Source organism: Mizuhopecten yessoensis, unplaced genomic scaffold (assembly GCF_002113885.1).
Source record: "Mizuhopecten yessoensis strain PY_sf001 unplaced genomic scaffold, ASM211388v2 scaffold8745, whole genome shotgun sequence".
NCBI lineage: Eukaryota > Metazoa > Mollusca > Bivalvia > Pectinida > Pectinidae > Mizuhopecten > Mizuhopecten yessoensis.
The window spans coordinates 1,220,141-1,246,517 of NW_018407700.1; the positions used below are offsets into that span (position 1 = coordinate 1,220,141).

The 26,377-nt window shown below is 34.3% G+C and overlaps 2 protein-coding genes across 2 annotated transcripts in view; both read left to right on the plus strand.

The window, feature by feature from the left end:
- LOC110456416 (beta-1,4-galactosyltransferase galt-1-like) overlaps positions 1–8,257 on the plus strand; it is a 41,776-nt gene extending 33,519 nt beyond the window's left edge. The window contains exon 2 of the mRNA XM_021507171.1: positions 5,836–8,257. Within this exon, the coding sequence (XP_021362846.1) occupies positions 5,869–7,323 (1,455 nt within the window). The 5' untranslated portion in view covers positions 5,836–5,868 and the 3' untranslated portion in view covers positions 7,324–8,257. The remainder of the gene's footprint in view (positions 1–5,835) is intronic.
- Positions 1–26,377, plus strand: part of LOC110456442 (activating signal cointegrator 1 complex subunit 3-like) — a 356,696-nt gene that overhangs the window by 145,897 nt on the left and 184,422 nt on the right. The gene's annotated exons all lie outside the window — the stretch shown is intronic.

The window sequence follows — 26,377 nt, forward strand, 5'->3', positions numbered from 1 at the left end:
TATCTGACTGGTCGTATATAAGGCACTAAGACTCCATGTTATGTTAGCCTATAGGACGATCGGACCTATCTGACTGGTCGTATATAAGGCACTAAGACTCCATGTTATGTTAGCCTATAGGACGATCGGACATATCTGACTGGTCGTATATAAGGCACTAACACTCCATGTTATGTTAGCCTATAGGACGATCGGACCTATCTGACTGGTCGTATATAAAGCACAAACACTCCATATCACTGTACTGTTATAGCTATAACAGGACTATCAGATGTAACCGACCGAGTTTATATTTTCTTTAACTCCATTGTTACTTGTATTTTAATGATCTCATAAATATTCAGTTTGGAGAAAAAAAATCTGTCCTGATTTTATTGATTGATATTCCTTTGAAAATATTATGAGATGTAATGACTAACTAGAAGCTAGTCACAATGCCAGCTGTTTTAACTTCCATCTCTCAACATGGTGAATATACAAAACAATTTTCCAAAATATACATTTGTGTCAGCTGAGAAGAGACAATAGTATTAATTATCACCAGGGTAGCAGTATGGTAGCAGAACTTCAGGGAAATGAATTCTGATCTTTAAGTGACTTTTACAAATTTTGTATTGAGGTACATTTTGTTGTGGTAATAAGGTACATTATATTGTAGTATTAGATACATAAGTTCTTTGATGTAGTTTACTATTCTGATAATACAGTCACTTTTCTTATTTTTCATTTACATATAATAGCTGTATGTTTGGTTTTGTCTTCTCAGATTTTTAGTTTTACTTGTAAAGTTTGATTTGTAGAGTGTATATAAAGATCAATAGGGAAATAGAAAGAAAAACCGATATTAGAGGAAACGATTTACACTTTTATACTGCAAAAACTTGTGTAGTTTTGCAGAGGTTTTTCTTGTTGAAATTTAGTTTGAAGGATGGGGGAGGGGAGGGGGGATTAACATAGGTAGGATAGTTACTGAGTTTTAACCATAGTTTTATCTATGATGTAGAACAACTAGATATTTAAGCTACCTGGGTAAACATACCTGAGTAGATTCACAATCCTCTGTAATCATAAGGAAGTATCAAAACTTCCAGCTTCAAGTTTCAAGTTTTATTCAAACTTTGGGCCATGGCCCATCAGTGTACAAAACATATTTTACACAAATCATGGACAATGTACAGAGGATGAAAACAATCATACTCCATTATAATACCCTTAATTTGTTTGCCTCTGCATGCATGAATTTTCCTAGTATACAGCTTGACAACCGCATGTTCAGCCGGCCAGGTCTATCAAACATTTTGTTAAGATAATATACATAATCCTTTAGCTTTATTAATTACAAAATACTTAAAAAGGATAAACATGTCTTAATGTTAGCTTAATTAATTACAAAACACTTAAAAAGGATATACATGTCCTTATATAATTTTAGCTTAATTAATTACAAAACATACATGTCCTAATGTTTCGTTTATAAGTCATAAGTCTAAATTTCAGGCCTTTTGTGATTTTGATACAAAATATCATCAAAATCACAGATATACATTTGAAATAGGCGAATTGTTTTTCTTGGAGAAATCTATTTTAAAAGGTTAATGTTTTTTCAAATAGAAAATAATTCTTTTTCACCATTTTCTGTAAAAGAATTTGTAGTGCTGCTGGTAAAAATGTTATGGATGTGTTTTCAGTCTAAGTGTTATTTTTCTATTGGACTTGGGATAATTCCCATCACAGTTATAAAAAAATCCTCATTTTTCCTTCATGTTCAGGAAAAATAAAATATTCACTTGAAAGAATTTGACAGGTTTGAAATGATTTTGAACTGTTTTGTCAGATGTGTTCATGGTTTGATGCTGCTGCCCGAAGTGTTTCTAATGTAGACAGTCTGTTGTCCGTATGTCAAACTGTTTTTGTTTTTTTTATTTTGTCAAAGAAGTGATTTTCAAATGACCTTTTGTGAAAGAAATTTTATGTGTGTTTGGCATTAAAAGTGTAAGTCAGTGACATAGGGTTGACTAGGTTGTTAGCGGTACAGTATCATTGATCAGATGTTTACGATGACGGGCCTTTCTGGGAGGGCGGGATGCTCCAGGAATCACGCAGAGCAAGGAGGCTGGGTATTGATTGTGTGGTCTTACACAGATGTCTCCGTGTAAGGGGTGCCGGTACATCGCAAGAGGCAGACGGCCAGCATTGGTGTCCACAAAGCAAGCATAACGCTTGTCACATAATAGTGTGTGGCGCGTGGAGTACGAGATCTGGTGTGGACCATACCGGTCGGTTATTGGTATAAGGACTTAAATGATATTGCTCCGTACAAGGTTTGTATGACAAAAAGAGTTGTAGAATTACAGTATTGAGGGTCATCGTAGTGAGATGGTGCTACGTGGGAATCATTTACTTAATCATAATCACATTGTTTTTAAATGTTTTGAGTTGTATTTTTGGATGAACCTGTGATAATTCTATTCCTTTAGTAACACCAGTGTTGTTCTAGTTTTACCCAAAACATGATCAATAATAAACATTAGGGTTTTCATTAATGAAGAAAAAAGACATAACTCTTATCATCAACAATATTTTTAACATTTCCATGTTAACAAGTGATTGAGCTGGTGATAGATCTAACCCACTTGTTTGGGTCATTCCCAGATCTAACCCACTTGTTTGGGTCATTCCCAGATCTAACCCACTTGTTTGGGTCATTCCCAGATCTAACCCACTTGTTTGGGTCATTCCCAGATCTAACTGAACCCACTTGTTTGGGTCATTCCTAGATCTAACCCACTTGTTTGGGTCATTCCCAGATCTAACCCACTTGTTTGGACCTAATTTGAATTGATTTGTTACAAGAGAAATCTTCTCTGCATGAGTCCAGATAAGATTAATAGGTGCTGAGGTTTACTGTTAAATCACCAATGTTCTGGATCTCAGTGGTGAGGTTTACTGTTAAATCACCGGTGTTCTGGATCTCAGTGGTGAGGTTTACTGTTTAATCACAGGTGTTCTGTCTCACTGAGATCCAGGCATCCTTCATCGTGTGGTTACCTGTGTACTGTTATACATTTGCTGCACACATCATGTCTGTGGTCACTGTACTGCGGCCAGGTCAGTCACGCGTAACGTGTGTTGATGGACGACTCTAACATGCATAAACTATCTCCTCATATTGATGATCAGACGTTGACATTGTGTTACTGTGTTTGTCAGCGAAAAATATAGACTTTTAACTCCACTTTTTTATGATGTATTACTACTAGTCCTCCGTTTTCTACCGGAGGGGACTAAAATTCTCTGTCCCAAAACTGTTTTCAGCGCATATATCTTCTATAAATGGAGTGAGGATCATAGATGGGCAACATGAAGGACACTCCTGCTGATTTCAGCTCCTATCACTATGTAAACATTAAAATCATCCAAATCAATTGTAATGGGATTTAAACTATCATAATTAATAATCAAAATGTTGATATATCATAGTCTTAGTATTACTCTTTGTAAAATCCCAACTTCAAAAGAGTGATTTTGAAAATTTACAATTTTTAGCTTAGTATTGCAAATGCAGGAGACACCAAAATATACTACATACTCTGCATGTGCATGTCATGGATGTCATGAGCAGGTTGACCTGCCAAAATACAGGTGACTTGGCATATTCTTTCTAAACTACACGTTAAACTTTAAATAACTTGTGTATGCATTTTGGTTAATAAAAGAGACCTTAACAGATAGGGGACTTAATTAAGACTACCTTACACTACCTCGACCTGTTCTATTATGCTTACTCATCAATCTATAATTACGATAACCATTTCAGCGTCTATAGCAGATTCACACAGAAATGAGCATTGCTGTATCTGACTTTCAGACTTTATGCTAAGTTTAGATTTTTTTGAATTGAAAAACTGAAGACTTTTGGACGAGGCAGCATTATTTTGAAAGACATTCTGAAGGTGGGATTTACAGATCTGATATCCCATATTCTGCTTCAAGGGTGAAAAATTCAGATAGGTTTTTATGAAAAAGAAAATTAGAACATTTTGTGTTAGTCATCATAAAGCAGCGTTAGTCATTGTTGAAGCATGCATCTGTTATCGACATGCTTACTCATCTGTCACCAATAAACTTGCTCCTTTTGTATTATAGATGTGTTGCTTTCTGAGACAACAAAAACCAGGTTAACACGCCACGAGAGAAAAAGTGGCAGGAATTCTTTTACAAGATATGCCTGAATGGGTCAGTTCATTGTGGGGCTGAAATTAATTGTTCATCTGTTTATTAAACTTAAATGTGATGAAGCACAAACCACAGTAGCCTGATCATCTGTCTACATTGATATATCACCCTAGCCAGCGCTACTGGTTTCTTCCTTTCATTCTTTCTGAATGCAAATCCCCGTGTAAAATACTTTTGTATCAATTTAATTATTTATGTAAATGTATCTCTTATTTATAAAGAACTGTGAATTACAATTCCGTCACGTTATCTTTGATGTATTGAAATACCGACGATAATTTTAAGTGATACTTGCCCTAATTTGCTGTGACATTAGATCTTCTATAAAGACAGTACTGTAGGAGGGCTGTTTTATCACCTTTTTGTGTTTTTTACCTTCATGTTGTTCTAAACTGACGGATATATATAAGCAGTATAAATCTACAACCTAACACATGAAGCTGTGATTTTTGTCTGAGTTATCTCCCTTTGCAGTACTAACAATTCAAGATTACTGGAGCATTATTATGGCATGAATTTTTGTATATAATGAACCATGTCCAACCATCTCTGTAAGAGATTTGATAGGTTTCAATATAGCGTAAAAATTTCAATAAGGTATCATACACCCTTAGCTGAAAGTGTGTTTCAGAGTTCTAAAGGAGCTTTCCTCTCGTTGTTTTCTGTGTTATGATTTATTGTGGTAATTATCATCTTTCTCACAACTGGCAACCTTTCCTTATGATTCAACCATGTGACTGAACTCATGTTCAGGTAAAGGTCACTGTCAATTCACTGAAGAATTGTTTGAGCTCAGTTACACCTCTTCATGGGTATTGATGTCCTCGGACGGTGGATAGTTAAATAGTTGTCCTAGGCATGAGTACTTTATATAAATGATTTAACAATATCCTTAGTTATATAAATAAAACGACTATAGCAAATAATAGATGCATGCATTGCAGTTGGTTATTTCTCAGTGAATAATAATAGTGTCCAGAAACCTTAATGATTGAATGGATATTTCTGCATGATGAAACAGCAATTTGTCAGGTGATTGTTTGACCAAAACAAGTTCATCAGATTGTAATGGTCCAGTCACGACCCTACTGATCTGCTGTGTTCTTCGTGGTGTATCACATAAAATCGTGACATTTCTGAGACGCACAGAGCTAATGTTACAAAAAAGTTGACAATCAATTTTTGTATTGTTTTTTGCCTTTTCGCCACGACAGCTGAGCTTTTAATTTTACGGTGTAAATGTTGTTGAAGGCTGTGGTGGATTCGTTGCTGACCAATAGGAGCTATGGTGTCACTATAGTAACAAGGTTGATGGTACTGTATTTCTGTTTGTGTCATGAATGATTGGAAGAGAGATTGAGTGATGGACTGTTAAAAATGGATGGGTAATTGATGTGTGTCAAAAAATGAAATATGAAGGATTGTAGAAGTCAGAAATATAAGATTAAGAGATGGAATTCCAATGAAAGTGCTCTTTGTTTTGTCATTCAATCCTAGTATAGGTAAGGAGTTGAATGTCGGAGATCTTTACTTTGTAAACATGCCTTCTGTATTGGTATATCATTTGGTTTTTTACATTGTGAATATTTTATTTTTCAGTTTGGTGCCTGGAATCTGCTTGGATCAAACAAGATGGCACGGCGTCTGCCTTACCGGTTGTATTTTATGTGTCTTTGTGGACTATACCTAGTGATGGTGTTTGTCTTCCATGGACGTCTACAGCTAGACATCACCAAGACACAATTCACCAGTCGCCATAAACTTAACAGTCACAGTCTGATGAACGTGGTTGGTAAGGCTGCAAGTCAGTCAAACCCAGAACAACATGGAGTCCGGCAGTTACGCCACATTAAACGTGCTGTCAATGACAAAGTTGTCAATGCCACCCAACAGGTGGCGCTGAACGATTGGCGTTCATCATGTTTGCTAAATTCAGATTCAAAACAGTTCACCTATGTTCCTGTGAAGCCTAAAGTATTCTATGTTTATTCGGCCTACCTAGATAAACGAGATGAGGCTCCGGTTGTCAGGGTAATAGCGCTTATTGTAAGGGGTAAGAAAAGTAAGATAGATGTCAAATGTCTTTTTCGTGTTGGTGCTAAAGAATTTGTAATGAACGCTACGATATATGAAATGTGTGAAAATCATAATAGAAGGTTTGGTGGATATATTCTCTCTTGTTCCCTCCCAAACATTGTCAGACAACCATGCCAGGTGGCCATTACCTATGTTGACAGTGAATTGGGAGAAAAATTTGAGAAGCTCACACGCAAATATATTACACTCAACATTATGAAGATAGAGCCCGAGTCGGCTCCCTTTAAGTTTGGAGTATGTATTCCTCCACTGTTTGGAGATGTTAAAAAGTCAAGCATTGTGGAGTTTATAGAACTGACAAAGCTGTTAGGCTCACAACATTTTGTGTTTTATGATTTCAATATTACTAGTAATGGTACCAAAGAGGTATTAGATTATTATGCCAAAGAAAGGACAGTTACCGTTATACCCTGGAAACTACCTAGCCATATTGAAGAACGTGACATCTGGTACCATGGTCAGCTGCTGGCTCATAACGACTGTTTATATCGATCAATGAGTTTAATGAATGTGGTCGCTATTAATGACATTGATGAGTACATTATTCCTCATGACAATTATCCTACCTGGAATTCATCTTTGATGCCTATTATGACCAATAACGTTGTAGGCCTTAGTTTTAACAGTGCTTTTTATGACCCCCATGCAGGTAAGAATCATCCTTCTGGTTTGATTACAATTGGCAATACAGGACGGTCAAAACTGTTCAGCAGAATACGAACCAAGGTCATGTTAAAACCAGACAAAGTGTTCGAGGTTGGAATTCATCATGTCAGTAAACCTGCCAAAGAAAGATATGTGATCAAGAAAGTGGAGAACGATATAGCGTACCTTCACCATTACAGGAAGTGTGTGTCTAACTACGGAATGAGATGTACAGAGTTTCAGCAGGACGACTCTGTCAACAAGTACTATGACAAGTTAAAACTCAACTTTGATTTCATCATGAATAAATTTGGTCACACTGATTCAGAGCTAGGATCACAATGATGTTAAAAGTATTTAATTCATGGTGAATATGACTGTATTAGCTCAGTCTACATAGATTTTATGTGTGAAGGGGCAATATGCCGTACTTAATAAAAAGGAAACCGCTCAGTATAGGATCATTATAATATAGACAGTTTGGTGCTTTCATTTGTATTCAGTATGCATGTGAGATCTTATTTAAAAGGAAATGATTGCCAGATAGTCCCAGATTTATAACAATGTGGAACCATTGTTTTATTAAATGTAGCAATAGTTTAAAGTTAGTTAAAACAACACGTTGGTAAAGGATATGATATACTGTTTAACCTCCAGCTTTGTCATGTGTTGTCATACAATTATGTAGAGATATATGTGTTGTCAGACAAGTGTGTAGGGATGTATGTGTTGTCATACAAGTATGTAGAGATGTATGTGTTGTCATACAAGTGTGTGGGGATGTATGTGTGTTCATACAAGTGTGTGGGGATGTATGTGTTGTCATACCAGTGTGTGGGGATGTATGTGTTGTCATACAAGTGTGTAGAGATGTATGTGTTGTCATACAAGTGTGTGGGGGTGTATGTGTTGTCATACAAGTATGTAGGGATGTATGTGTTGTCATACAAGTGTGTAGAGATTTATGTGTTGTCATACAAGTGTGTGGGGGTGTATGGGTTGTCATACAAGTATGTAGGGATGTATGTGTTGTCATACAAGGGTGTGGGGATGTATGTGTTGTCATACAAGTATGTGGGGATGTATGTGTCATCATACAAGTGTGTGGGGGTGTATGTGTGGTCATACAAGTGTGTGGGGATGTATGTGTTGTCATACAAGTGTGTGGGGATGTATGTGTGTTCATACAAGTGTGTGGGGATGTATGTGTTGTCATACAAGTATGTGGGGATGTATGTGTCATCATACAAGTGTGTGGGGTTGTATGTGTGGTCATACAAGTGTGTTGGGATGTATGTGTTGTCATACAAATGTGTAGGGCTGTATGTGTTGTCATACAAGTGTCTAGGGATGTATGTGTTGTCATACAAGGGTGTAAGGATGTATGCGTTGTCATACAAGTATGTGGGGATGTATGTGTCATCATACAAGTGTGTGTGGGTGTATGTGTGGTCATACAAGCGTGTGGGGATGTATGTGTTGTCATACAAGTGTGTATGGATGTATGTGTTGTCATACAAGTGTGTAGGGATGTATGTGTGACCATTGTCTGATATACTGATGATGTTAACTGTTTTAGTCTGTGATACAAAATTCATTTTTATGTCTGAGTAATCAATATTTGCATAATCATCCTCACAAAGTCTTAATTTATCCATGTTTGTATAGTGATAACCTTGATGTCTGAATTAACATTTGTAGATTTACATTATCTTAAAGTACTGATCGATAAGTTATTGTGGAATAGGATTCGTTATTCTCCAATCCTTCACAGGGGTGTACACCTCTCTATTTAGCTAGGGGGAGCTCGCCTCATGAAGAATAGCACACACTCAATTGTGATGTCATTAAAAGTAAATAGCGATTGTGACATTCTAAAAATTAAATGGCAATATTCATTCACCACATGTGCTTTTGTTTACAAACAAGCTAGACTACCATCGGTGAAGTAGTAAGGATAGGATGGTATGATACGACAGAGAAATCAATCTCCAACCCGAGGGCTGACTTTTTGGTTGTTCAATTTCATGCTCTGCCGAGGGTTATACAACCAAATAGTCACTCTGAGGGTTGGGCCTTTCTCTGTTACACCCTCAATTCAACAGGATGTCAATTTCATCACGTCATAGGCAGTCAATTTCATAATGTCTTAGACGGGCAGTCAATTTCATGACATTTTAATATTGTTTTTTTTGTTGTTGTTGTACATGTGGTATTTATATTATACAACATGTCGACCAGTAAAGAAGAAGTGTACAAATCAACAGCTGATATTGAGAGATATGTCAGAATAATTACAGGCAAAAACAACATTGTACATTATCACACTGTAATTTTAAGTCAAGGTGCAGTGTGTGATTGTTATTTTTTTGAATGGGATTATTCTCTTGACGATGCGGTAAAGAGATTTTAGTTGAACATACTGGTAATCATTGCATTTGTATTTCAATTAAAGTGTGTACAGTGACAAGTAGAACACTTTGTTTTAATTATGGATATCTTGAGATGAAATTAAGGACGAAGCAAGAAATCTGGATTCTGTACATGTGCCATATATTTTGTTTTGATTTTGTGCTATTTTTTTCAATATTTCATTTTTGTTGTGCTAGAAATAAGTGCAATTGCGAAAATATTTTTATAAGGTTATTTATATTTGTTCCATACATGATTTTACATAGTTTTGTCCTGTGGGAAACATATTAATAGTTTTAATTGTCCTGTGGGGAACATATTAATAGTTTTGTCCTGTGGGGAACATATTAATAGTTTTAATTGTCTTGTGGGGAACATATTAATAGTTTTGTCCTGTGGGGAACATATTAATAGTTTTGTCCTGTGGGGAACATTTTAATAGTTTCAATTGTCCTGTGGGGAACATATTAATAGTTTTGTCCTGTGGGGAACATATTAATAGTTTCAATTTTCGTCAAAAACATATGTTTCTCGTACCGAGATCTTGTGCATAGAATGAAACCACCCAATCTGTCATCTGGATTGGTCCATTTCAATCAAAGGGCAATTGAGGTTTTATCTTCTGTTTACAAAATACAACTTATTAATTATAGGGGAAAAAAATCTTCACCATCTGCTAATATTTGCTTTAATTCTTTTCTTCTCCGATCAAACTATGAATTGACTGGTAGACACTAAATCAATCATGTGGTTCACATATGTTCCATGTGGACGTACAGAGGCTGTGGTACTGACGTGTGCTCTGTTCGTCTCTGTAGCAATTACATCAATGATCAACTGTTACATGTTAGCTACCAGCAGTCTCATCATGTTGATTTTAATGACAAGTTTTGTTTATTTTTTTTATGGATTTTTTGTTATATAAATGTTTGTGGATCACATACAATACATATTCTTTGACTAGGAAATGTCCTTCTGATTGTATCCTACTTCTTCTTGTTGTGTAAATAGTAAACAGACATGCCCTTTTGATCATGTGTGCCATAAATCTCTGTTCAAGTAAATACTGCATGTACAAATAGTGTTTATTCACAACACTGACTGTGGGTGATTGTATCTGTAGAGTGGGAGTGTTTAGATAAGAATTAATTTGTGTAAAATTGTAATCAGTGTTGATGTGAGTAAGTGATTGGCCAGTTGTTGAGAGAATTAGCGATGATTAACTCTCACAGAAGTTTACATAATCTGTATACACATATATGTCGACCTCGGAGTGTTGTTTCCATGGCTGAGCGATCTTATTGCTAAAGTGTACAATTTCACATGACTTCGGTGACACTGTTTTGTCTCATTGAAATAAGTAGATGTACCTTCTCATCTTTATTGTCATCAGGTAGTTTATTTACACGATAAAACAGTAATTAGTGTAATAAAGTAATAACTCTTTGAAACTGTTTGGTGTACCTTCACATCAGGTAGTTTATTTACACAATAAAACAGTAATTAGTGTAATAAAGTAATAACTCTTTGAAACAGTTTGGTGTACCTTCACATCAGGTAGTTTATTTACACAATAAAGTAGTAATTAGTGTAATAAAAAACGTCCATTGAAACATTTTGGTGTAAATTTACATCAGGAAATTTATAATAAACAATAAATTAGAAATAAGTAATTAGTGTAATAAAATGATATGTTTTACACCTGACTGACCATATTGTCCTTCCCAAACATAAACAGCTACAGATCTAATACACCCTACCATTTGTGCAGCGATTCTCATTTTGTCAGAAGTTGAGAGCTTTGAGTCAGAAATGTCACAATATAACTTTTGCACCGACGGTACCATGACAGCCCAGTGCTAATCCTCTGCTGGTTATGACTCATAACGGGCCATAGTTTGTTCTGCTACAACTGAATGCCATTTGTACATGTGGAGAAATGTACAACATGTTATGCAGAGCATCACTAAAATTGGACTGTAAAGACATCATGTCTTCCATTGCAGATTCAATTTGTATAGCATTGTTAGGGATAACCTCTTCTGTCAGCATAGCAGACCGAATATATAATAGGATTTAGTCAGCAGATGTATTTTGTCAGTGACACCAAAAAGTACAGAAAATCAAATAAGTTTGACAGATTGATCTGTTCATGTTATTTTGTTGATAGACTAATTTGGGAATACAAATCTTCATTCAGGCACTGTATTTTGAAAAAGCAATACCTAGGTATATAAATATCTCCAGTCATGTAATGTATTTTAAGAAATGATGATTAAAAATCTTCTGTCAAGCACTGCATTGAAGTGGATCTGCCTTCAAAATAATGTATATTACCCATAAAATACAACCTGAAAAGATTTAAAAGTGCATAGTTTTAAAACCCCAGGATTTACTATGAGATGTCCATGTAGGCATTTTGTAGAAGCAAGATTTACTTACATTCTTTTTGATCGAATTATGTTTATTTACATAATAAAATTATTTTTATGAGGACTTTTTTTATTTATAGCATTTTGGAGATTGCTCCTTGCAATTATTTATGTCATANTACCCCCTTTGCGAGGAAACTTCCCTAAAACTATTCCCTAGTGTTATCTCCCTTGGAAAATTAGGTATATTTTGAGATTAATTCTTTTGTACTTTTTAAATATGTTGTCATTAAATAAATTGAATGCAAATTAAGTTTAAAAAAAAACACTTTTTATGTAAGTTTCCTGAGTATGGATCTCCTTAGAATATCTCGATGCATGTCACAGTTTGAGAAATATTGTGAGATTAATCGATTTATAATGCAGGGAACCTTCTAGATCCCTCCTTTATAATATTATACCTGTATGTATCTGATACAGACTGTATAAGACTTCAAAAACAACATTCATGTGCCAAAGAATTTTTTTGATTTTTTGGTGCATGTTAAAATGTATTTATGACCTAATTAAATCAATTAATTAATGATCATAAATCTAGTCTTCTGTTAGCTGTCATTTATAATGATTACTAACAGGTAATGAAATGTGGTTTCAATCTGTATTAGGTTGCCGTTGTGATAGTGTCTTTACCACATTAAACACTTATCTAGGATCAAGAATGATCCATTTGTGTTTATTAGGTGAGAAAGGTTTGTTTTATGTATTCCAACTCAGTATGTATTTGTGTTAGTATGTAGACCGGAACCTACATAAAAAGATAGACTAGCATTAATGTTAGATCAGAGAGAGAGGTACGTATAGATTTTGAGAAAGTTTAGTGAAACTGGTGACACACAGTCTAACGGTATACGTACATGGCTAGATCATGCAGGTTTGTGACTTGTGTGTTCTCTATCTATTGAATTCTTTGTAGACTATATATATGTTCAACCAATCTTCAAACTAGAAGATATCTTATGTTTATAATTTTATAAATTCATGCAATGTTTTGAAATGTCTGAAATTCTTTTCTATACATGTATAGGTATTGACCCTCGTTATTCCTGAAATGTTGGGCAAATGCCAGATCATCATTATTTCATGAGCTGCAATAAGCCCATTTTATTCCACGGAAAGACCTCTTATTCATTTTGTTAATCTTTTTTCTTGCAAGAAGCTCTGCTGATTCCCAACTTCTAATCCTATAGGTCTTAGAGGCCCCTTCAGGCTTACTGCAAGTTATGGGGGAAGTAGAAAAAAATTGTTTTGCAGATTTGGTTAAACAAGACTTGAAAGACATCAAGAAAAACTGGTTTTCAGTCCAATATCTTATGGTTTCGGTTAAACCAGATTATTTTGTGTCATAAAGTAAAGATATATATAATAGTAGGTCTTAAGATTGGTTTGTCAGTAAAGATCAATTTCACTGTATCAGGAAAATACAGTTTCCAGACTAGTAAGGTTCTGTTGTACTTCAACAAAAGTGTTTAGACTAACAAGGTTCTATTGTGTTTAAACAAAGGTATTCAGACTAGCAAGGTTCTATTGTATACAGGTACTTAAGTCTCCGGACTATCGAGGTGCTATTAGTAGTTCAATTAAAAGTTCTCAGATTAGCAAGGCCCTATGGTAAACAAACAAAAGTGTTCAGACTAGTAAGGTTCTGTGGTAAACAAACAAAAATAGTTAGACTAACAAGGCCCTATGGTAAACAAACCAAAGTGTTCAGACTAGTAAGGTTCTGTGGTAAACAAACCAAAGTGTTCAGACTAACAAGGTTCTGTGGTAAACAAACCAAAATAGTTAGACTAACAAGGCCCTATGGTAAACAAACCAAAGTGTTCAGACTAGTAAGGTTCTATGATAAACAAACCAAAGTGTTTAGACTAGTAAGGTTCTATGGTAAACAAACCAAAGTATTCAGACTAGTAAGGTTCTATGATAAACAAACCAAAGTGGTTAGACTAGTAAGGTTCTATGATAAACAAACCAAAGGGTTCAGACTAGTAAGGTTCTGTGGTAAACAAACAAAAATAGTTAGACTAACAAGGCCCTATGGTAAACAACCCAAAGTGTTCAGACTAACAAGATTCTGTGGTAAACAAACCAAAATATCCATACAAACAAGGCCCTATGGTAAACAAACAAAAGTGTTCAGACTAACAAGATTCTGTGGTAAACAAACCAAAATATCCATACAAACAAGGCCCTATGGTAAACAAACAAAAGTGTTCAGACTAGTAAGGTTTTGTGGTTAACAAACCAAAGTGTTCAGACTAACAAGATCCTGTGGTAAACAAACCAAAATATCCATCCAAACAAGGCCCTATGGTAAACAAACCAAAGTCTTCAGACTAGTAAGGTTCTGTGGTAAACAAACCAAAGTGTTTAGACTGGTAAGGGTCTATGGTAAACAAACCAAAGAGTTTAGACTAACAAGGTTCTATGATAAACAAACCAAAGTGTTTAGACTAACAAGGTTCTGTGGTAAACAAACCAAAATAGTTAGACTAACAAGGCCCTATGGTAAACAAACCAAAGTGATCAGACTAGTAAGGTTCTGTGGTAAACAAACAAAAATAGTTAGACTAACAAGGACCTAGGGTAAACAAACCAAAGTGTTCAGACTAGCAATGTTCTATGATAACCAAACCAAAGTGTTTAGACTAACAAGGTTCTATGATAAACAAACCAAAGTGGTTAGACTAGTAAGGTTCTATGATAAACAAACCAAAGTGTTTCGACTAGTAAGGTTCTGTGGTAAACAAACCAAAGTGTTCAGACTAGCAATGTTCTATGATAACCAAACCAAAGTGTTTAGACTAACAAGGTTCTATGATAAACAAACCAAAGTGTTTAGACTAACAACGTTCTATGGTAAACAAACCAAAGTGTTTAGACTGGTAAGGGTCTATGGTAAACAAACCAAAGAGTTTAGACTAACAAGGTTCTATGATAAACAAACCAAAGTTTTCAGACTAGTAAGGTTCTATGATCAACAAACCAAAGTTTTCAGACTAGTAAGGTTCTATGATCAACAAACCAAAGTTTTCAGACTAGTAAGGTTCTATGATCAACAAACCAAAGTTTTCAGACTAGTAAGGTTCTATGATATACAAACCAAAGTGTTTAGACTAGTAAGGTTCTATGATAAACAAACCAAAGTGTTTAGACTAACAAGGTTCTATGGTATACAAAGTAAAGTGTTCAGATCAGCAAGGTTCATTTATAATATCATCAATGAGACACAAACATTAAATGCAGATGGACACTGATTCACCTGTCAAAGGTCAAATTGGACCATCTGATGACCATGCAGGTCATCTGGATTCATACAAACATAGTGCTACATTTTACCCTTTTATAGTTCCAGCCAAAATGTGTCCGTTTGGCTATTTTTTTTATCTTACTTTGTTTTATGAAATGCAAGTCATAATTATACAAGATATGTGACATTTTTGTCAGTTTTTCACGATCAAAAAGGATTTAAACATGTAAACATTTATTTTTGGTTACTGAAATTTTAAATCTACATATATATCATTATCTATGCCTGGTTAATGTTCATCATATAATATGTACAGTAATTTCTATAGCTAGGATGTGTCTTATTCAAGCTATCAGAACCATTATATAGTTCTATATTGAATTCACATGATGTGTCATTGATTTGGGGACCTATTGCTTCCCTTTCTGAGGTGGACGAGGACAGGGGAGAGCTTTGATGGGGGCTTATCGACTTTGGAATAAATAAATTGATGATGATGGCTTTTACATTGGTATGAGAGTTGTGACAATTACTATTATATGGCTAATTTTTGGGAGGTGTATCAAGCTCATGGATTCTCCCATCTATATTTGGTGGTGAAGGCAATCAAATTTAGAGGTGATTGCATTTTGTGATCAATCATTACGTGTGCTTGGTTGTGTGTCTGGAATCAATCATTATATTATGCGTATGTTATACATTGACTGCTGATTTCTGTACAGTAGCGATATCTCTGTAAAGTACAGGCTTGTGGGTTATATCTCTATGTAATACTACAATGTTCTTGCCAGGGATAGTGTAACGCAAAAACTGTCATCTTTTCATCTCATGATCATCAAGTCCTAACCAGTTACCAGTATTTCTTGGTTTAGGTCAGCTTCATGTGAAATGTACAATTACCATGAGATAACAGGATAATAAAGGATAGTTTGGAGTATGAGAGATTGTTAGGCTGTATCTGTTATAATATTAATGTTTATAGTTATAATATTAATGTTTATAGTTATAATGTTAATGGTTATAGTTATAATGTTAATGGTTATAGTTATAATATTAATGGTTATAGTTATAATATTAATGCTTATAGTTATAATATTAATGTTTATAGTTATAATGTTAATGTTTATAGTTATAATATTAATGTTTATAGTTATAATATTAATGTTTATAGTTATAATATTAATGTTTATAGTTATAATATTAATGTTTATAGTTATAATATTAATGTTTATAGTTATAATATTAATGTTTATAGTTATAATATTAATGTTTATAGTTATAATATTAATGTTTATAGTTATAATATTAATGTTTATAGTTATAATATTAATGTTTATAGTTATAATATTAATGTTTATAGTTATAATATTAATGTTTATAGTTATAATATTAATGTTTATAGTTATAATATTAATGTTTATAGTTATAATATTAATGTTTATAGTTATAATATTAATGTTTATAGTTATAATATTAATGTTTATAGTTATAATATTAATGTTTATAGTTATAATATTAATGTTTATAGTTATAATATTAATGTTTATAGTTATAATATTAATGTTTATAGTTATAATATTAATGGTTATAGTTATAATATTAATGTTTATAGTTATAATATTAATGTTTATAGTTATAATATTAATGTTTATAGTTATAATATTAATGTTTATAGTTATAATATTAATGTTTATAGTTATAATATTAATGTTTATAGTTATAATATTAATGTTTATAGTTATAATATTAATGTTTATAGTTATAATATTAATGTTTATAGTTATAATATTAATGTTTATAGTTATAATATTAATGTTTATAGTTATAATATTAATGTTTATAGTTATAATATTAATGTTTATAGTTATAATATTAATGTTTATAGTTATAATATTAATGTTTATAGTTATAATATTAATGTTTATAGTTATAATATTAATGTTTATAGTTATAATATTAATGTTTATAGTTATAATATTAATGTTTATAGTTATAATATTAATGTTTATAGTTATAATATTAATGTTTATAGTTATAATATTAATGTTTATAGTTATAATATTAATGGTTATAGTTATAATATTAATGTTTATAGTTATAATATTAATGTTTATAGTTATAATATTAATGTTTATAGTTATAATATTAATGCTTATAGTTATAATATTAATGTTTATAGTTATAATATTAATGCTTATAGTTATAATATTAATGTTTATAGTTATAATATTAATGTTTATAGTTATAAACTTTCTAAACAGTTTTTAATCACAGTGAGGATTACAAGACATAAATGGCATTTAATCTAAATTGATATTCAATCACTTAGAAAGTTTTAAAATATAAAATTCAACTTGATTTTATTCAAAAGTATGTTTTCCTTGGAAAGGCAGGGGACCCTTAATTATAAGATTTAAGCTAAAGTTTGTCAAGTTTGTGTTACTGGGTACTGGTGTAAGGGACCATTAATGTATTTTAGTCTATCATTTTGTTTGGTTCATGACATCTGTTTGCTGAGTGGTCAGTGATTGTTGTTAAGATGTTTTAAGACATCGTGTGGGTTATAAGCATTCCATTTGCCAAAGAATTCCAAAAATTGTACAAAAATTATGATGTCCTGTTAATTAAGGACAATGTTGGTTGTTATAATTTATTTCAATTGTTGTTGAATGTATTTATTAAAAGAAAATTAAAATCATTTTAAACAATGTTTTTTGTTTATTGTTTGTTGATGATATATATATATATGTATATATATGTGTATCTCAGGAGCTTGACTCCTAACCTCAATGAAGGCACCAAATACATAGTTACATACTTAAGGAAAAAAAACCCAGATTTTAGGAGTAATTGACAAGTATTAAAGCCACACATCACGATTCTTTGTAGTTATCTCGCCTTACATTTGTTTTTGATGTCCTACTTTTAGCATACATGCCAGAACTCACGGCGTGAGGCAACATCTTACGGATTTTCACCTCCGAAAAAGCTTCACGGACATGAATTTATGGAAAATCCTCAAACCCTCACGTTTTTAATGATCTATCGGTGAACCATTTTCCTGAATTCTTACAATATTCTACAATGTTTTCAGGGGAAAATCATGAGAGCTCTCGAGTAGCGGTCATGTGATTTGTCATGTGATCGAAGGGCTCTTCCAATAACTTCCGGAATATTTAGCTGGTCGAAATGGCCAGGTTGAAATTGTGAGTTGATTTCGGTGTCTTTTACAATAAGTAATCTATCTGAACAATCAAAATAAATTCATAAAAAAGATTTAGTGTGATCCTTTCTTATTGTTGCCGTAAATTTCCGTGATACTACAGAATGCCTGACATTCTTAGTCTTAACCACTGCGCGACATGCACCGTTAGCTTCAGCATCAAAATTTCCCGTGAAGTTGATACCTCACACTGTCAGTAGAATTAGCACAAAACATGTTTTCTGTCATGTTTGTAAGGTTAGTTCATTGCTAGAAACTTTGATAAATACGATATCCGGCTAAGTGTTTCTTTACAAATATAATTTCAATACGAAAGTAAAGAGAACGACCAGTAAATATATAAGGGGCATGTCATGAAGAAGATGGAAAAAGTCTTTGTTCTGAATGCTGAAATATGTAATTTAAAAGTTCAAATACTGAACACAGTTTTCTTAACTTTCACAGCTGATTATTTCTGCCCTCTTGTTAAATGCATGTTTCAACATTCCGTTACATTATTAAGAAGTTCAAATGTAAATGAACATAGACAACTATTATCCTTATTTTTACAAACCCATCCAAATACATAGTTCAAAGTTTAAACTGAACATCAGTATTACTGTGGCTGCTGTGAATAGTGGCTTGTCCAATTAAATTTCGAAATTTAAAGTAAAATCTGCTTCTTCAGTATATCTCAACTATGATATATTTTGTTTTGTTAACTTTGTGCTATTAAATGTATATAATCATATTCAATTTATAAAAAAAAACACCTGCCAAAGTCAAAACAAAGTTTCTTACTTAAAGATTTTCTGCTTTATTTCATTAATTAAGTTGAGTAAGATAGTCTTTTTGCTGTGATTAGCAGTAGTGTATGCCACACATCTCACAGGTCTATGTAATTATCTCCCCTTACTGATTTTAATATCCTGATTATACACAATTTAAGGTGTACCGTATGACAAGTACTATAGCTGAACATCTTACCTTTCCATGTAATTATCTCCCCTTACAGATTTTGAGATCTTACTTTTACAGAATTTTCCGAATATGACAAAAACATTAGCCATACATCTCACACTTCTATGATGTTATCTCACCTTAATGATTTTAATATCCTGATTTTACATAATTTAAGGTGTATGACAAGTATTATAGCTGAACATGTTACCTTTCCATGTAATTATCTCCCTTTACAGATTTTAATATCCTACTTTTACAGAATTTTAGGAGTATACTAGAAGTTTAGATACTCGATCATCTCACACATTATATCTCCCCACACAGACCTTTACATCTTTACATCTACACCTTTGGTTTAATTTGTTTGCTATTTTTATGATATCTGAAAAAGTCTGGTTTTATTTTGTCACTTAAGGCATAAACAACATACCGGTATGTGTTTGTTTTAATCATTTAACATACAGAATTGTAAGGAGGATGAGATTAAATTATATATATATATTGTCACTCTTACATCGACTAACATAATCGTTCCATTTTGGCTTTAAATTCTTTGGGAATTTTACCCCCAATCTCTTAAATAGATTATTACTTCACTTTATCTGTAGCTAGTTTTCTCATGGTAAATCTAACAGATATATTCTCTGGGGTGGCTATGAGTTTAGTCGCTTCTCTGGATTCCTCCAGAGTCTAGTGACTTCTCTTGCCTTCTTCGGAGTCTAGCGTTTCCAATTCATAGTCTTTTATAGCTTCTCCATGGATATTAGGAGTCTAGTTGCTTCTCTGGATTCCTCCAGAGTCTAGTGACTTCTCTTGCCTTCTTCGAAGTCTAGCGTTTCCAATTTATAGTCTTTTATAGCTTCTCCATGGATAATAGGAGTCTAGTCGCTTCTCTGGAGTCGTTCAGAGTCTAGCTGCTTCTCTTGTTTTCTTTGGAGTCTAGCTCGCGTTCTTTATCAAGTTTCTCTGTGACTTCGCAGAGTCTAGCTTCCTTTAAAATCTTTTGAAAAGAATTTGTTACTATTAGTAGGTTTGTTATAGAGTGAGTAGCCCCTGATACGCCAAATGTTTGTAGTAGGTTTTAGTACTTGTTCTTTGCTTGCACATACATATCTGTGTGTTAACTCCAGTAATAAACAGGTTAACTCTTTCATTGTGTGAAGTTATGTATAAATTGTCATGTGATGGTTCATTTACATTTCACCAACACCTCAAGCACTGCTGATTTTACACTTTCTTAAAAAAAGGTTTCGATGTTTGTGAAATTGAGTAGAAATGCACTTGTGTGCATGTACTCTCATTTAAAAAACGTAAACTGGGCATAGACTTGTAACGAACAAATTACTTGTAAAATTGACAATACCAGGAGGCTAAAATATATTCCTGGTGATAATCATGTCGGTTTTAATCATCACGTTTATGTAGGGAAGGTGTCATCATTTTAATTTGTGCCACATTCTTAAAACTTAATTGAATATTGATTTTCATATTCAGTGTATGACATTTAATACAAACAAAAAATATGGATTTTATTTTTGATAAATGACACTTGCCTAGCTAACCTTCATTAATTAAATATAGATTTAATATTCATACTGGTTTTAAGAAGTATGTTACTTAACTGAGTGATACTCTAAACCCACCTCTGATCAAACTGTCAGGACCACATATACCTGAATCATTACTTGGAAATCATTTATGGAGATTAAACGTCTTTATTGTGCAGGTTTCTATTGTGTGTGTTCTCAAAACTATGCACTTTGTAATCTATAACTTGATTATTTGTTAAAAACTGATGTTAGTGTTGGAAACTGTCAGGACCAATAAATCTGACATACTGAAACTGACATGGATTAACAACAGACAAACCNCAAACAGAAACGGACAAAGACGAGCAACTGACATACAGAAACTGACATGAACTTAAAAGTGACATACATCGTACAGAAACTGACAAGGACTAACAACTGACATACAGAAACAGATGTGGACTAGCAACTGTCATACGGAAACTGACATGGACTAAAAAGTGACATACAGAAACAGATGTGGACTAACAACTGTCATACAGAAACTGACATGGACTAACAACTGACATATATACTGAAACTGACATGGATTAACAACAGACAAACCGAAACTGACATGGACTAAAAACTGACATACATTGTACAGAAACTGACATGGACTAACACTAACAACTGACATACATTGTACAGAAACTGACATGGACTAACAACTGACATACATCGTACAGAACCTGACACGGACTAACAACTGACATACATCGTACAGAAACTGACATGGACTAACAACTGATAACAGAAACAGATGTGGACTAGCAACTGTCATACAGAAACTGACATGGACTAACAACTGACATACAGAAACTGACACGGACTAACATCTGTCATACAGAAACTGACAAGGACTAACAACTGACACACAGAAACTGACTTGGACTAACAACTGTCATACAGAAACTGACATGGACTAACAATTGACATACATCGTACAGAACCTGACACGGACTAACAACTGACATACATCATACAGAAACTGACTTGGACTAACAACTGATAACAGAAACAGATGTGGACTAGCAACTGTCATACAGAAACTGACATGGACTAACAACTGACATACAGAAACTGACACAGACTAACAACTGACATACAGAAACTGACACAGACTAACAACTGACATACAGAAACTGACACGGACTAACAACTGACATACATCGTACAGAAACTGACATGGACTAAAAGCTGACATACAGAAACTGACATTGACTAACAACTGACACACAGAAACTGACACGGACTAACAACTGACATACAGAAACTGACACGGACTAACATCTGTCATACAGAAACTGACAAGGACTAACAACCGACACACAGAAACTGACTTGGACTAACAACTGTCATACAGAAACTGACATGGACTAAAAAGTGACATACATCGTACAGAAACTGACAAGGACTAACAAACGACATACAGAAACAGATGTGGACTAACAACTGACATACAGAAACAGATGTGGACTAGCAACTGACATACAGAAACTGACATGGACTAACATGTGTCATACAGAAACTGACAAGGACTAACAACTGACACACAGAAACTGACTTGGACTAACAACTGTCATACAGAAACTGACATGGACTAACAACTGACATACATCGTACAGAAACTGACACGGACTAACAACTGACATACATCGTACAGAAACTGACATGGACTAACAACTGATAACAGAAACAGATGTGGACTAGCAACTGTCACACAGAAACTGACAAGGACTAATAACTGTCATACAGAAACTGACATAGACTAACAACTGACACACAGAAACTGACACGGACTAACATCTGTCATACAGAAACTGACATGGACTAACAACTGACACACAGAAACTGACTTTGACTAACAACTGTCATACAGAAACTGACATGGACTAACAACTGACATACATCGTACAGAAACTGACACGGACTAACAACTGACATACATCGTACAGAAACTGACATGGACTAAAAACTGACATACAGAAACTGACATGGACTAACAACTGACACACAGAAACTGACTTTGACTAACAACTGTCATACAGAAACTGACATGGACTAACAACTGACATACATCGTACAGAAACTGACACGGACTAACAACTGACATACATCGTACAGAAACTGACATGGACTAAAAACTGACATACAGAAACTGACATTGACTAACAACTGACACACAGAAACTGACACGGACTAACAACTGACATACATCGTACAGAAACTGACGTGGACTAACAACTGACATACAGAAACTGACGTGGACTAAAAACTGACATACAGAAACTGAGGTGGACTAGCAACTGACACACAGAAACTGACGTGGACTAACAACTGACACACATGGACTAACAATTGACATACATCGTACAGAACCTGACACGGACTAACAACTGACATACATCATACAGAAACTGACATGGACTAACATGTGTCATACAGAAACTGACAAGGACTAACAACTGTCGTACAGAAACTGACACAGACTAACAACTGACATGCAGAAACTGACATGGACTAACAACTGGCATACAGAAACTGACATGGACTAAAAGGTGACATACATCGTCCAGAAACTGACACGGACTAACAACTAACATACATCGTACAGAAACTGACACTGACTAACAACTGACATACATCGTACAGAAACTGACATAGACTAACAACTGACATACATCGTACAGAGACTGACGTGGACTAACAGCTGACATACAGAAACTGACGTGGACTAAAAACTGACATACAGAAACTGACATTGACTAACAACTGACACACAGAAACTGACACGGACTAACAACTAACATACATCGTACAGAAACTGACACTGACTAACAACTGACATACATCGTACAGATACTGACACGGACTAACAACTGACATCCAGAAACTGACATGGACTAACAACTTGACACGGACTAACAACTGACATCCAGAAACTGACATGGACTAACAACTTGACACGGACTAACAACTGACATACATCGCACAGAAACTGACATGGACTAACAAGTGTCATACACTGACAAGGACTAACAACTGACACACAGAAACTGACACGGACTAACAACCGACATACATCGTACAGAAACTGACACTGACTAACAACTGACATACATCGTACACAAACTGACACGGACTAACAACTGACATACATCTAACAGAAACTGACATGGACTAACAACTTGACACGGACTAACAACTGACATCCAGAAACTGACATGGACTAACAACTGACATACATAGTACAGAAACTGACACGGACTTACAATTGACATACAGAAACTGACACGGACTAACACCTGACATACATCGTACAGAAACTGACTTGGACTAACAACTGGCATACAGAAACTGACATGGACTAAAAGGTGACATACATCGTCCAGAAACTGACACGGACTAACAACTAACATACAGACACTGACACAGACTAACAACTGACATGCAGAAACTGACATGGACTAACAACTGGCATACAGAAACAGATATGGACTAGCAACTGACATACAGAAACAGATGTGGACTAGAAACTGACATACATTGTACAGAAACTGACACGGACTAACAACTAACATACATCGTACAGAAACTGACACGGCCTAACAACTGACATACAGAAACTGACATTGACTAACAACTGACATACAGAAACTGACATTGACTAACAACTGTCATACAGAAACTGACACGGACTACTGACATACAGAAACTGACATGGACTTACAACTGACATACAGAAACTGACACAGACTCACAACTGACATAAAGAAACAGATGTGGACTAGCAACTGTCATACAGAAACTGACATGGACTAAAAGGTGACATACATCGTGCAGAAACTGACACGGACTAACAACTAACATACAGACACTGACACAGACTAACAACTGACATAAAGAAACAGATGTGGACTAGCAACTGACATACCTTGTACAGAAAATGACATGGACTAACAACTGACATACAACATACAGAAACTGACATGGACTAACACTAACAACTGACATACATTGTACAGAAAATGACAAGCACTAACAACTTACATACATCCTACAGAAACTGACATGGACTAACAACTGATAACAGAAACAGATGTGGACTAGCAACTGACATACCTTGTACAGAAAATGACATGGACTAACAACTGACATACATCTTACAGAAACTGACATAGACTAACAACTAACATACATCTGACAGAAACTGACGTGGACTAACAACTGACTTACAGAAACTGACATGGACTAGCAACTGACATACATCGTACGGAAACTGACATGGACTAACAACTGATATACAGAAACTGACACGGACTAACATCTGTCATACGGAAACTGACAAGGACTAACAACTGACACACAGGACTAAAAACTGACATACAGAAACTGACACAGACTAACATGGATTAACAACAGACAAACCGAAACTGACATGGACTAAAAACTGACATACAGAAACTGACATTGACTAACAACTGACATACAGAAACTGACACAGACTAACAACTGACATACATTGTACAGAAAATGACAAGGACTAACAACTTACATACATCATACAGAAACTGACATGGACTAACAACTGACATACAGAAACTGACACGGACTAACAACTGACATACAGAAACTGACATGGACTAGCAACTGTCATACAGAAACTGACACGGACTAACAACTGACATACAGAAACAGATGTGGACTAGCAACTGTCATACAGAAACTGACACGGACTAACAACTGACATACAGAAACTGACACGGACTAACAACTGTCGTACAGAAACTGACACAGACTAACAACTGACATACAGAAACTGACATGGACTAACAACTGACATACAGAAACTGACATGGACTAACAACTGACATACAGAAACAGATGTGGACTAGCAACTGTCATACAGAAACTGACAAGGACTAGCAACTGTCATACAGAAACTGACATGGACTAAAAAGTGACATACATCATACAGAAACTGACATGGACTAACAACTGTCATACTGAAACTGTCATGGACTTACTACTGACATTCATTGTAAAAATTTTTTTTAAATGTTAAAATTCATTAAAACAAATTAATTAATATTAAAAGTTTTTCTATGTATAGACATCATTTCAGTTGACTAGAGAAGTAATATTTATAGATAAATTGGTTGTTCTGATACCAGGCTATCTAAGAATCTCATGGCTGTTTAATGTGTACTTTTAAGGTCGACCCCCTACACCTCCATAACTGTACCACTGACATGCATTATGCATGTATAACCATCCATAACTACTCACAAAGATCGTACTTTGGGTCGACACTATGGATGAAATAATGTTCCAGTGTCAGAAAGATGATTATAAGGGGATATGTGTAATGCCCAAGCAACATGCAATGGGGAGTCTCACACCTTCATCAAACTCGATCCTCACTTCTAGGCCTCATCAGCTTTTACTGGAAGTTTAAAACCTTTAACAAAATGAAGAAAAGATCATTTTGACCTATTTCTTGATAGAAGTCATATAATATTTCTGATTAAAACTTGATGTATCACCGCCTTTAAGCTGATCATGATCTGGT